The following is a 15086-nucleotide window of genomic DNA, read 5'->3' on the forward strand; positions in this document are numbered from 1 at the left end:
AACATAAATGAAGATTCTAATTAAGAAAAAGATTAGATGTCTAACAACAAAATAACATTCAAAACTTAGGATCTGCTGCCAATTTTTTCTATGAACTAAATACCTCAGTGTTTTCTGACTGGCTTCTGAAACAGCTGATCAAAGACATATGCTAATATTTCAAAAATAAGATAGGTTTATAAAACACTCCAACATATTTTACAGTTGAGCCTGGGAAGACTCACATGAGGGAGCATTCCAACCACAAAACAGGAAAGACATTTACTTTGTTTTTAGTTCCACTTAAGCGATTACTTTTGCGTTGGTGGATGCCAAAGGTAACTGGAAAGCAATTCTACCTGACTCACGGGAGCCAGAAGAACAACTAATATGTAACATTACATAGGAAGAGTAGGAAGAGTATGCTATCATTAACGGAGGAAAAGCAGATATAACTGGAAATGTCTTGCAAAATGCTGTGAGCTGTCTTCAGAAAGAAATGAGGAGGTAGAAATCCCCACAACCATCTGAGCAGAATACAACTTCTTATGCTTATAGCTTATGTTTATGTTGAAATACACTGAAGCTCAACTGTTTGTGAGTTAGAGAGGGTGTACGGTATTACCAATAAGCTGGATTTTCACATGTCATTATAAAGCCAACATTCCAAATGACAAATAACAAATCACGGTTGTGATTACTACTTTTTTGCCCTTATCTGGAAAAGAATTGATATCACACAGTTGAGAGGAAAACAGATTTTCCTGTCAGTCCTAGAGCTTACTTTTTTGTAGGAAATGTTTTCTAGGAGACTAAAACTCAGGAAAAAAAATCTCAGATTCATCAGAATTGAAAATCCCCATTTAATTCTAACTGCTCAGCAATCTAGGGTTTAAGTACAGTACATTCATAAACTGAATGAATGGACAGCATTCCTCATCACTGTTGCCACCAAGACAGATGTGAAAGCACACTGAAAGCAAAGGAGTCATCCAGGGCTGGCCCCAAACAATTCACTTTTGAAGCAGACTGGTGCTCAGTGAAGAGATCGTGACAATCAGCAAGAGCATAATCCTTTATATTGGCAACTAGCATCTGATCCAGGGGAATTCCCATCCCCATACTGAGAAATAATTATGTATTTAATCTACTAAATCTATTATCACTGAGTTTCTGGAAAATATTTTACTCACTTTCTTCATCAACTATCCAGGAAAGAAAACGTGAAATTCTTCTGTTTCAAGATTTGACATAAAGAAATCCATCATCTTGATAAACAGCTATGTTTAGGAATGCAACAAGCAGGCTGTAATAAAGTAATCCTAATTTGTTATGAAGCATAGGAACTGATGATACAAAGAAAATTTAGCGAAGTATATGTGAGTAAGCTTGAGACTCCTGAGGCCAAAACTCTGGTGAACTTGGGACAAGAGGCCTTCAGATAATGACTGTTATTGTTTGGAATCTCAGACAATTAACCAGCAAACATATCATTATTACATTCGAAAGATTGCTATTTGCTAACAATGGTGTAATGAAGTTGGCCATAAGGATTTAGTTTTCTGAGATCTAGAATAAAAAATGCTTCTTATCTGTTAGTGACAGTTAACAACTTTCTGTGCTAAAGATAAGTGGGATTGTGTTTAAAGATTAAGATAAATAAATAAAAAGTTTCCCCAAATGGAAAAAAAAGTGGAAGAAGACAAAGAATTTCTAGTGCTATTGCTCTGAAATTACGGTGAATTAGTTTAATAAAAGTTGAAGTGAGGCTTGTTCCCAGTCAAATTTGATGTTAAATGAGCACACATCTTTCTAAGAGAGACACTCCTGACTCCTGACTACTTAGAAACTACACATAATTGCATAGACTGTAGCTGTGATTTAGCTCAATTGTCCATAAATACAAAGCATACAGGAAGCTATACTATGGAATAGAAGCCAATTGTTGTTTTTTTTTAAAATATTGAACATTTGGTCAAAACAATTAATTTGATAATCAAATAGATATCTATCTGTATACACACCCTATCAAATATATATTAAAAAAACCCCGAACAACAACAAAAGACACCATGGAAAACAGAACGCAATCCTAACAAAGTACTGAGGCAGACAGGTGGATCAGTACACCAACTGCAGCTCAGCTGGTAATAACCTGTGACAGCAGCAGCAAATGCTTAGTTTAGAGGGGGTAGGTTGATTAAATAGTTACATCTGATAGGGAGGAAGAAGGCAGAAAAAAATTGTGCAGTGCACTTAACTGTCATCGTGCATAAAGCAATTCATCCCCAACTAACTGACAAGGTAAAAGAACATTTACCTCTAGGCAGAAGGGAGACCCACAGATTCAAAATGAAAAATAAAGCATACCCCAGGAAAAATATGAAATGCAATACACTGTGTACAGAGCACAGTCAGAATAATTCCACCAAATAACTATTTAATACAGCAAGGAACAGTACATTCTCAAGAGCTGTCTTTTTAACAGCAGTATATTCATACTTCATTTAATCTGCCCTCTGCTGAAAAATAATACTCCGCCGTTATTCCTAATTTATCTTATGAGCAATCACCAGGTCTAATAGTTAACTGAAACAAAATTGTGAAATTTATGCTGATGGCACAAGTGCCAAAGCATTCCTTGCTCCAATAAATGGACGTTGTTTTCTCAGCTGTCTTACAGAAAAATGGCATTATGTCTCACATTATGTCAACCCTGATAGAAAAATGCTGTATAGCCAGATAAAAATATTCTTAAGATAGTCATTTACAAAAATGAACTGGTGACACCAAACTTATGTGTAGCTCTAAGAGTTCCTTAACATAAGAAGTAAAACTCATGACAATCTCTTCCTCTCCCCAAAATCTAGCATGTCAATTTATATAATGTTAAGGGCTTTTTTTTTATTTTGAACTCAGCCTAAGCAGTATATTCTAGGAACAGTGGAGATCAAATGCAGATAGCGTGAACAAACACATTAAGAGCTACGTAACATATCAAGTAAGACCAAAAATCTTTACATTCACCAGGATTCCCAGCAACCCTCAGAATCATACCTTCATCGTTAACACAATCTAATTGGAATGACATCGTGATGTTTTAAACATGCTGATGTTTCAAGAGAATGGCTCCATCATCAATATAAATTTCCTGCAATTCAGAGGTAGGCCCAATGTCCGCTGAATCACAGAAATTTAAATAAAAAGTCTCAGACAACATTAGAGCAGAGCTACATTAGTAAATTGTACAGACCTTGGAAAAATGCAAAGATTATTAAATTTCTTGTTAGTATTTCCCTTAATCTTAATGTCAAGATTTATGTCCTAGTTCCCTTCACATATGAATAAAGTCCTGGAAAATATTTCCAGAAATTATACCCATTGAAGATTAATTTACTTGTAAATTTTTAAAATGCTCCATCTGTGTTAGCGGAGTAATTCATATGTTATCCCATAAGGTAGTGCCTGCAGGGCCATCACGACAGCTACAAAGCAAACGCCTGTGATAACTCTCCAGAAAGATGAGAGACACAGCAAAAACTGAAGACTGAGTTTGGAAATTCCGTGTGCTCTTCCAATCAGGTAACTCCCCTTCTGTGCTGGCTACAAAACAGAGAGCTGGAAAAAATGTAGGAAGGGAATTCTTTGGCACCTCTACTTAAGGTTTGAATTGCCTACCTGGAAACTGTTCTCCTGCAACAACTGAGTTAAGTTAGGCTCCTGATGTCAGTTTCCTGAGTAGCATCTAACTAGGTGAACAAAAGGAACTATGTAAATATTGAACAGACTGTTCAAAACCCAGCAGTGTCATGAACAACCTGACTTGACAGTAACTTATCATGAGGTAAGCTATGTCAACAAGACTGCTTTGTAGTTCATTTAAAATGAATTGTTATAAAATGTAAATTCAGTAAATGTCAAATAAAAAGTAATGCCAAGTAATTAATTTAATACTTCACGTAAACAACAGCAGGTAAATTTTTCACTATTAAATTGCTGAGGAAGCCACTGGAACCCAGTGGAATATAGGCTTCTAAAAATCAAAGAATGATAGAATCATGGAACCACCGAGGTTGGAAAAGGCCTCCAAGATCAACCAGTCCAACCACCACCAATATTGCCCCACTAAACCACGTTCCTCAGTACATTATCTACATGTTTCTTGAACACCTCCAGGATGGTGACTCCACCACCTCCCTGGGCAGCCTGTGCCAGTGCCTGACCACTCTTTCGGAGAAGAAATTGTTCCTAACGTCCAACCTGAATCTCCTTCGGTGCAACTTGAGCCCAAAATGTAATGTTTTCACATAAATATATTCTGTTTCTGAATCTATTCCACGGCAAGTATCTTCATCGTGACGGAACAAAAAATGGGCCAAACTACACCATTTAGGCAGGAAGCTCTATTTTGCACTGTTGGATCCACCTGTGCATTTTTCTAATCCACTTCCAACTACCCAAATCTCAAACAGCTCTTTGCAGCGTTCATTAATCTTCCTGTTCTAGAGAATAACTGAGCTTGTTGTTTGAGAAGATATTTTCAAACTGGTTCAGCTTATGTATTCTTTTTACTACTGGCTGCACTAAGCACCATCATAAGATAGGGCCCCTTCTATTATTCAAAACTTTTAATGAAGGATACAGTTATTAATTACCCATATAATTGCTAATTTTGCCTGTTCTAATGCATGTGCAATCAGTCACAGACATATATGAAACAGAAAGTGTTGTAAAGTTATTACACCACCAAAATACACCTAAAGCTGTATTTGAGAGATATTATAGTTATACAAGGGATTCCCTTTAAACTTTTGTGAGACTAACACCAGAACTTATATAAACAAACATGGAATTAAGGCTTTTCATGTTTTTTCTGCAAGCACTATGACTCATTCCATTGCCTATTATTTCTCTTTTTTCTCCTGATTCTGTAGCAAACTATTCAAAGCAACGATTTCAAGTCTGGAATTCTGCCTCCACTTTCTGTATTTGTGCATCTGATACTGTATTTTCTCTCTAGCTTATAGTATCTTGGATGCTACAGGGTCATGTTTATTTGGTGATGAGTTTTGGTTTTGTTTGTCTGTTTGTTCCTTCTACAACACAACAGGAGAGAAAGCAGGCTTTATGCCACAACTGTCAGGTTCAGAAGAAAGACAAAACTTATTTTCCTCTTTATACCATCTTTTCTGCATAGTTCTGACTAGTCTAAGCTTTGAAAGATAGCAGTTACAGCTAAATCATCTCTTCCAAATCTCTGTCACCAAAATAAGGCTACTCTTTAATCACACTTTGCAGCTACTGTCCCTTTATCAAGCATCTGCTCTTCCCTGTCACTGTCTTGCCTGCACCAACCTCAAACCAAGACAAAAAAAAAAGACAAGTTAATGTTTGGAAGATCAAAATTGTAGATAGCACACCCTTTGACACAGATCTGTAGTATGGCCTACAAGCAGCATGCTCAAAAGTTTCCAATTTGGAATGAAGTATTTAGTATCTACTGAAGTTGCTTTTCAAAATACTAGCAGTAACTCTTCCGAAGAGCTACCAATGCCCCAGTAAAAGAGAATTAGCTCTCCCTTTCTACTTTTACTCCTTATTAATACTTTTTGTCATAATATAGGCCCTCTTGGAATTAAACCTTGCAAAGGAGGTAAAGGATAACAAGAAAGGTTTCTTCTTCTTCTTTTTTTTTTTTTTTAAGTATATCGAAAGTAGAAAGACTAGGGAAAATATGGGTTCCCTACTAAATGAGATCCCTTCTTTGTTCCAGTCTATATTGCTAAGACTAGCCATCAGGAATCCCAGATCCTGCAGGTAAGAGAGAGAGTCTGGGGAAAGGAAGACTTCCCATTGGTTGACGTGGATATGGTCAGAGAGCATCTAGCCAAAATCAACACACACAAATCCATGGGCCCCAATGGGATGCACCCATGTGTGCTGAGAGAATGGGAAGAGGTGATTGCTGAACCACTCTCTATCATCTTTGAAAGGTCTTGGCAAACAGGAGAGGTGCCTGAAGACTGGAGGATGGTCAATGTCACTCCAGTCTTAAAAAAGGGCAAGAAAGAAGATCCAGGAAACTACAGGCCAGTCAGCCTCACCTCCGTCCCTGGAAAGGTGATGGAACATCTTATTCTGGATGTCATCTCCAAGCAATTGGAAGAGAAGAAAGTTATCAGTATAACCTGTCATGGTTTTGTGGTTTACTATCAGTATTCCACATCATAACATCGTGTAGTGCACTGCGAGTTAAAGAGTTAACGCTGCAGCTCCAGTCCAGGAAGAGAAGAACAAACCTTGATTCCCAGAAGACTTTGCTTTTTCATTTCCATCTTCCGGGGAGAGGGAAAAATAAAACTGACTGGAAGTCGTGAGATTATTTTTTGCTCCCCGGCAGCTCAGAGTAAGAACTTCAGTTTTCAGAAACTCTCTCATTTATTGGATTTATTAGCTTCAATCCTGATTAACTTGTATTTTCGCTATTATAATTAGTAAACTAAGTTTGTTTCCCTCCTCAGATCATTGGCACTGTTTTTTTCCCTTTCATTCCCTTTCCCTCTCTCCCCCTTTTTTTAGGCCAGTGGGCGTGTGGGCCTGCTGTCCCCCCATCACAGACACAGATCTAGAGATAAAACCGTGACATCAACACGGATTCACCAAGGGGAAATCATGCTTGACCAACCTGATAACATTCTGTGATGTCATCACTGGCTGGATAGACAGAGGCAGAGCACTGGACGTTATATACCTTGACTTCAGCAAGGCGTGTGACACGGTCTCCCACAACATCCTTGTCATGAAACTTAGAAAACGTGAGATAGATGAGTAGACAGTGAGGTGCATTGAGAATCGGCTGACTGGTAGAGCTCAGAGGGTTGTCAGCAGCAGTGCAGAGTCTGGTTGGAGGCCTGTAACTAGGTGTTCCCCAGGGGTCGGTTCTGGGTCCGGTCTTGTTCAACATCTTCATCAGCAACCTGGATGAAGGAATAGAGTCCACCCTCAGCAAGTTTGCTGATGATACAAAGCTAGGAGGAGTAGCTGACACACCAGAACGCTGTGCTACTATTCAGCAAGACCTGGACAGGCTGGAGAGTTAGGCAGAGAGGAACCTGATGAGGTTGGAGCACCTCCCCTACGAAGACAGGGTGAGGGAGCTGGGCTTGTTCAGCCTGGAGAAGAAAAGGTTGTGAGGAGACATCATTGCAGCCTTCCAGTATTTAAAAAAGGATTATAAAAAAGTGGGGAATCAACTTTTTACTCAGGTAGATAGTGACAGGAAAAGGGGGAATGGTTTTAAGCTCAAGGAGGGAAGGTTTAGATTGGATGTCAGGGGGAAGTTCTTTACAGAGAGAGTGGTGAGGTACTGGAACAGGCTGCCCAGAGAGGCTGTGGATGCACCATCCCCAGAGGTATTCAAGGCCAGGTTGGACAGGGCCCTGAGCAACCTGATCTAGTACCAGATCTGGAGGTCGGTGGCCCTGCCTGTGGCAGAGGGGTTGGAACTTGATGATCCTTGGGGTCCCTTCCAAGCCAAGCCATTCTATGATTCTGCAAGAGCAAGTGTAGAGTCTTGCACCTGGGGAGGAATAACCACATGCATCAGTACAGGTTAGGGGATGACCTGCTGGAAGAAGCTCTGAGGAGAAGGATCTGGGTGTCCCAATGGACAACAGGTTGGCCATGAGCCAGCAGCGTGCCCATGTGGCCAGCAAGGCCAATGATATCCTGGGGTGCATTACAAAGAATGCAGCCACCAGGTCGAGGGAGATTACTCTCCCCCTCTACTCTGCCCTGGTGAGGCCACATTTAGAATACCGTGTCCAGTTCTGGGCTCCCCAGCTCAAAAAGGAGGGAGAAGGAGTCCAGCAGAGGGCCGCAAAGATGATTATAAGGGCCTGGAGCATCTCCTCTATGAGGAAAATCTGCGTAACCTGGGTCTGTTCAGTCTGAGGAAAAGAAGACTGCGAGGGGATCTGATCAATGTTTATAAATACCTTAAGGGAGGTGGGAGACAAATGGATGAGGCCAGGCTCTTCTCGGTGGTGTGAAGCAATAGGAAAAGGAGTAATGGTCTAAAACCTGAACATAGGAAGTTCCGTACCAACACACGGAAGAACTCATTTAAGGCAAGGGTGATGGAGCACTGGAACAGGTTGCCCAAAGAGGTTGTGGAGTCTCTTTCTATGGAGATATTCAAGACCTGTCTGGACACCTACCCATGTGACTATTGTAGAGTATTTGCATTAGCAGGGGGGTTAAACTCGCTGATCTCTTGAGGTCCCTTCCAGCCCCTGCAATTCTGTGACTCTGTAAAGATTGAATACAGAGCAGATGTAAAATAAATAAATAAATAAAATCAAGCTAATCTTGAATTTTAAAACTTAAGCTAACGAATGTCATGGGGAAAAGATGACTTGACAGATCTTGGACTCCAAGAGTCCAATATAAGATTAATGAATACCACAACCTTGATTTTTAATAAGCAAGATACACAGCTCTGTGTGATGAGCTACTTCTCACAAATCCAATAAAAAACAATACACTAGCTGATACAGAATTAAGTGGTTGTTATTTTTCAACTTTGAAAAGATAGAAACAAATATCCAGGCACTTTCTGCAGAGGAATACACGTGCTTCCTATTTTGTTGGACAAGGATTTTTCTTTTCTCATTTCAAAAATGAGTTAAATCAAACTGATTTAAATGCTCAGAACTCTACTTGCAATTTTTAATAATAACCACCAGCTTTTTACTTGTCCAAAGAAACACACAAAGTGTGACCGGGCAAGGAGCAAATCTTACTTTTTCTACTCTTACACCTAATGTATCACTGGGATGTATAGTTACTACTCTGTTTAAATAATGTTGACAAATAACAGCCATTCTCACAGACAAATTGCTGTAAATTGCTTAAGCTTTTTCCACATTTTCTCTCATCTGTGTATTTTTTTAATTATGTTTGGTAAGATGCTGTAACTATATATTCCAACATGTTTGATGTATTAATAAGTATATTTAAGAAACAAATATTTATGCCAACTCACACCAGTGTAAGGGATAAAAACCTAAATGCACCACAGCAATCAATCAGAACAAATACATGAATGATTTCCTGAAGAAATGGCTTTTTCCTATTTTTTGAGACTGAAAGCAAAAGAAGCCATAACCTGACAAAATGAGTTTCTTTGGGGGTTGGATTTCTTCCATATGAAACTCCCTCAACAACCTCCAGTTTCAAAACACTTCCCAAAGCATTTCAGTACACACAGAGCTCACATTCTCCTTCATCCTAGCTGTTCCACGGTCATGCCTTTAAAGGTGCATTGACTTTGCTTAGGAACCTACATAGCACTGGCACAGGAAGCAGGTCTGGAAATTGCATTGTTGAAAATCCCATATGGCTTCCTTGCTACTTTCCTATCTTTCCAGTGGCCATGTTTCAGCAGTCCTGCACGTGCACCTTCTGTGACTGAAGTCCAGCTTATACACAAGCTACAGACAGCTCAATTTTCCATGCACTTTCAGTAAATGAGAACGGTAAGTTGAATGTTATTTTATAGCAAACAAATGCTGTGCCTTACCATCAGAAAGGTGGCAATTATGTATAAAGTTGGAGTATTTTGCATCCAGTCAAATAGCACCACTCTATAAACAGGAATATTATAATGAATAAGATTTGAATAAAAATCTCAAAGTACAATTTGGATATTTTAACTCCAGGGTTTTGATTTGTGTATCTCTGCCATCACTTTACTTATTCCGAAGTTACGTTTGCTATAGTCAACAACATATGACACTGCTGCAAGCAAACATATTTCCTTTTTCCCCAACTGCAGAAAGACAAGAAAACGTGAGTTCATGTTCTAATGTGAGTCTCCTGAGAAGCACACTCTAAAAAGAATAAGGCAGGCCTCTTGCCACTCTCGCAGCCCAGTAAATCTCATCACCACTGGCACATCCGCATTTTTAATCTCAATCTGTCAGCACAGCAGAACACCCGCATACTTACAGCAATATTCTGATAAATCCTCCATTACTATTACACTGTAAGCAGCCTTACAGAAACGACATGCTTTGGCATCCACAGATAATAGGCTGGCTTTCCAGGTAGCGTGCCCAGGCAGCAAACACAGCAGAGGCACCTGAGAAAGGCAGCAGTCTCCTGCAGCACCCTCCTCACAAGAGATTTGCTCAATGGCAGCTAGAATGCAAAATGTGCTTGTTTAAAATGCTTAATACCACAAGATATCAGATACATTACGGTACCTGTCAAATTAAATACAGACATCACATAATTTCAGGAAATGGTGGTATAGAAAAAGTGCAGATGAAGTCTTCAATTCAGGAAAACTGCTCAATATTGCAGAAATTATTGGAAATAAAAACATGGAGACAAAATTATCAGCAAATCATCACAAAATTTTCTGAAGCTTAGGAATCTCTGTTTATAAGTGAATTCTAAAAGTAAATCAATAAAATTGCATTTTAAATATAACGAGAAGTACCTTAACAGAATATATTTGTATTTTTGCTGTTTCCTGTGGCAAATGTTGGCTTGTTTTTGTGTTTTGTTCTGCATGTTCACATGCATAAATTGCAGAAGAAAATATAGAAAAGAACTGCCACCCATCCATCATTTCATTAAGAGAGAAAAGAGAAGTGATCTAAATGCTTGCTGTTATACAAGGAATACACAATATAAAAGTAAGAAAACCTTCTCTTCTTTTGAAAGCGTTCAATTACTGTCAAAAGTTATGATCCAGTTTGGTTGTACAAACAAAACCCTACACTTGCATGAAGTTCACTGAAGGCAGTGACAGTGCACTAATTGCAATGTTCTCATCAACACATTAACTTACAGCTATTACAACTACCTGCTTCAAAAACCTATTTTAAAATTACTCAAGAAGGAAAACAATACCCATATGTTTTTGTTACAGCTTCTGAAACCTAATCCTGGAAAGCACAAATGACCAAATCCAAAGAAAGCTACATGCTTAATGACAACCTACACTACACTTTCCACATTAAAATGTTGCAATAGCTCTGCTTTGACGTAGCTCCCACACATTAGTTATGGTGCTTCACGTAGATCACACTTCAAGATCAAATGTAGAGTTACAAAGCAAGACATTTTGTGATTCCTTTGTGGTCTGTAATACAGACCTTAGGGTAAACTACAGGGCTTATAGAGCAGACAAAACAGGAATATTCTGACCTTCAGCGCCCCTGAGCTGTTAGATCACGCTCAATACTCAAAGCTTTTATGAAAAAATAAAAGAAATAAGCGTGGAAAAAAAAGAAAGGAGGGTGAAGAATACAGTATATTACACGCTCTTTGATTGCTCATAAATTGCATGTCTTTTTGGGCTTCAAATAAAATGCACCAGTAGTCTTCAGAAAACCAATTCTATTAATTTCAACACGTTCATCCTACTTTAAAATGACAAGACTTGATAATCAATAGTATTAATTATTCCACAATTAAATTACACGCAAGAAGAATGGTATTACATGACAGGAAGTAATAAAAATCAGTGAATGCTTTCGCCTTGAAAGGGAGCTCTGGAGGGCACCCACATCAACCCACCCGCAAAGCCAGGCTCACTTCAAAGTTCAACCAGCCAACTCAAAAACCCACCTCACTGGGAAATTAAGAGGCAGAAGAGCTTGGAAGTACAGCACCTTGTAGTTGCCTTGCACAGAAAATACACTTCAGAACTCACTTTATCCATGTCCTGAACATCTACTTTATTAGCTGAGTGCAGTATTTTAAGTTTCTCGAACAAACAGAACTTATTTTTCAAACACGAATTTTAGAGGGAAAAAACCAAATCATTTCTTAATTAATCCAGTACAGTCTGGTCTATTTTTGCCAAAACTAAATTATGTCCAACTGAATTATCTTGACAGAAAGCAAGAGGCAAGACCATTAAACTGTGACAACAAAACAAGAATACATTTTTAAACACACAACCTTTCCACCAAGGAAGAATATCTACTTTGATGATTTTAACAAACACTTCAAGGAAATGTCCATTTCTCAGTTCATCTTCCCCTTCACCCCCCCAAAAACAGTATTTACTGAATGTCTTCAACACAGTAGGAGCTAATGGCAACCCTTGGAAGTAGTTCTGCCCACTTCAAGGTCTTCCAGTCTTAATGATTTTGCAGTATTTTCCAAAGTCTGCAAGCTTCATTTATTTTGAATCATGTTTCAAACCTCCTTAAAAATTACAACCTGTTGGACTGCAAATATATGCACTATCATTTAGGAGTTAGTCCCAGGCAAATAAATACCAACAAAACAAGAAAAACTGGAGAATTATATTCATCCCATTCATGTCAACTGTATGCTGCGAAGCCTAAAGTGTGATAATTTAGATTCTAGTATTTATTAGCTACACAGTGATATTCACGCAAGGAACCATCTACTTGGAAGTACTGGCAGCGATGGGATATTCTTCAGTATGGACTACAACCTGCATCAAAGGTAGCAGAGGCAACCATTAATGGATGCAAAAAATAGAACATTCTAGCAACATTTTGGAGACTATCAAGCAAAAGCTCTTTTTCCTGCCTTAAAACCCTTATAACAACAACTCTGGGCTACTAAAAACTCAAATCATCTGGTATCTTGAGCCCTGCCCATGCTTTCTGGGCCAAAACATTTCATCCTCTGCTGAAATTATGGCCATCCTACAGAATTCTGATCTTGTTCTGGACAGGAGCAAAATTCACCTTTCAAAAGCATCAGTTAAAAATTAGCTGAACAAACAGTGAGTCCTCAAAACACCTGCTAATTTGAACAAGTGATTTCTTGTTTTCTTTAAAAAGCAGAATGGGCAGAGCAGCATCTGAAGTACAAAGAGCAGACACTCATGTTCTTCCTATTCCCAATGTACACTCTAAATGAGACACTGCCAAAAGTGGTCTCTCTTATAAAGAGTGCTTTAGAAAACAAGGCACCGAAGTTGCACAACACAGCTAGGTTTGGCCAGGAAGTGCCCTCAGGTATAATAAACTGGACATTATTTCCTCTGTAGATGGAATATTAAAAGGGGGGGTGGGGGGGAAGGAGAATAAAAGCATCTCTGTCAAACCAAAGAAACAGTGAGTATATGCAGTTGTGCCTTGACAAGTTATCTTGAAAGAAAAACCTGCATTCTGTGATACTGCAGATGCAGTAAAATAGTCATTCTTATCTTAGTTATCCGAGGAGACAAGAGTCTACATGAACAGCCCTGTGGAAGTGAGAAAACCTTTAAAACCATAATAAGTTCTTAAGCAATCTACGGTAATTCATGAAATGCTACTGCTTTATCATGGACTATAAAAGGGAGGAGAAAAACACTACTTGGGACAGAGCAGCCAAAAGCCCTTCCTGGGGAAAGCGGATAGTTTTCTGAAAACAAGACTCCAGAATGATTACATGACATGCAGTTGTGTGATTTTGTTAGCAAGTGTCAAAACTTTGACTTCAGCACGTGTTCCTGCACTCACACCACGAGTCACCTGGGTCTGTTCTGATCACCGGGAAAATGCCTCATTCATACTGAATTCAGGTGAAGAGGGAGGGCAGCAGTTAGCCGTGCTCAGCATCATGCCGTGCAACTTCCTTTATGAGGGTATTCTAGGTTCAGATATTTGACAGGAGCAGAGTGGAGCAGAAATAGCGTGGTCTATTCACTGACCATTTCTGTATTTTGGACAGATTTTTCTAAAAGGCTACTTGGAACTCAGTAACGACATTTTTGTTACTTTGCGCAGTACTTTGGGCAATGAATTTGGCATTTCTCTAGTACAACAGCACCAGCTAAAGTCACTCTTTTAGAAAGAATCTGAAAGAAAGAGACATGAAATTGACCAGATGAGGAGCAAGACCTTCTGTAGCCATCTTGCACCAGCACGCTTGAGATTATTATTTTTTGTCTGAGGCACAAAGAGCTGAAATTGATTTGGCGTGAAATTTTCAGGATGATAGAAAGAGATTAGTTTGATCTGTGGGCCAGGTTTACGGCACGCTTGTGCAGGGTGTAAAGGGAATTGCACCTGCCTTCCGTAAGGCAACAGAACCAGAGAGCCAAGGTCCCGGTGCTGGAAAGAGCAAGGTGCTGGAGTCACAGTTTTGCAGCACTGTTGCATTAAGATCTTCCCATTGCATTTCCATGCTGAAACTGTTTTGCATTTGGCGCAGCACAACGGGAAAAAAAAAGAAAAAAAGAAAAAAAAGGGAAAAAAAAAAACCACCTTTCCATCTTATCATTGCAAGATTTTGAAGCGATGCCACGGAAATAATAATCACCAGCAATGTGCAGACAGCCGGCTTTCACCCAGACCGGGGGCACGAAAGCTGAGCGGCTTTCCAACGCCAGGTCGAGCCGCGAGAAGCGGGGAGGGGGTATCCTGCCAGCCCCGCTTTCTCCTCCCTTCATTTAAACCCCACCCCACCAGAAGACAAGTCAGCCCCCTTACCTGATAATATCGTCGTTGTGCCCGAGGAAGAATTTCTGGCTGTGCTCTCGGGTGTTGTAAACCACGCCGACTCCGGCCACGAAGTAGACCACCTCCTTGCCCGCCGTGTAGTACAGGTTGTTGCGGCACTGGTGGCCCCTGTACCCGTAAACCCACTCCAGACGGAGCCGGCATCTGGGAGCCGTCCGATCCGCCATGATAACCAATCCCCTCTCCCCACCGGCACGCACAAAACCCGGCGCTGCCCCTCCTTCCCTCAGCTCCTTCCCCCGTCGGGGTTTTCCCCTTTCCAGCGTCAGCGGTCCCCGCTCAGCCGCCGAATCTTCAGGTGGCAGTTCCCAGCGACGGCCGTAAACGCGAAACGCGTCGGCAGCGCGGGGCTGTCAGCGCTGCGCCGCCACCATCATCCGCCGCCGCCGCCGCCTCCCGCCGCGCCGCGACCCGGGCGAGTGCCGGCAGCGGGGGCCCGCAGCCCGCCCGCAGGCACGGCCTTATCGCTCCCGCGGCTCCACCGCCGCAGCTCCCGCGTCGGCTCCCCGCGCAGCGCTCCCTGGGCCGTTCTCCTCGCTGAGGTTTCTATCTTTGGATCAAAACTGAGAGGGAAAAAAAAAAAAAAAAAAATCACGAGGG

General features: G+C 40.5%; 1 protein-coding gene across 1 annotated transcript in view; it reads right to left on the bottom strand.

Moving 5' to 3' along the window:
- Positions 1–15042, bottom strand: part of EML6 (echinoderm microtubule associated protein like 6) — a 118513-nt gene extending 103471 nt beyond the window's left edge. The window contains exon 1 of the mRNA XM_021389482.1: positions 14457–15042. Within this exon, the coding sequence (XP_021245157.1) occupies positions 14457–14653 (197 nt within the window). The 5' untranslated portion in view covers positions 14654–15042. The remainder of the gene's footprint in view (positions 1–14456) is intronic.

The sequence above is a fragment of the Numida meleagris genome, chromosome 3 (assembly GCF_002078875.1).
Source record: "Numida meleagris isolate 19003 breed g44 Domestic line chromosome 3, NumMel1.0, whole genome shotgun sequence".
Lineage (NCBI taxonomy): Eukaryota > Metazoa > Chordata > Aves > Galliformes > Numididae > Numida > Numida meleagris.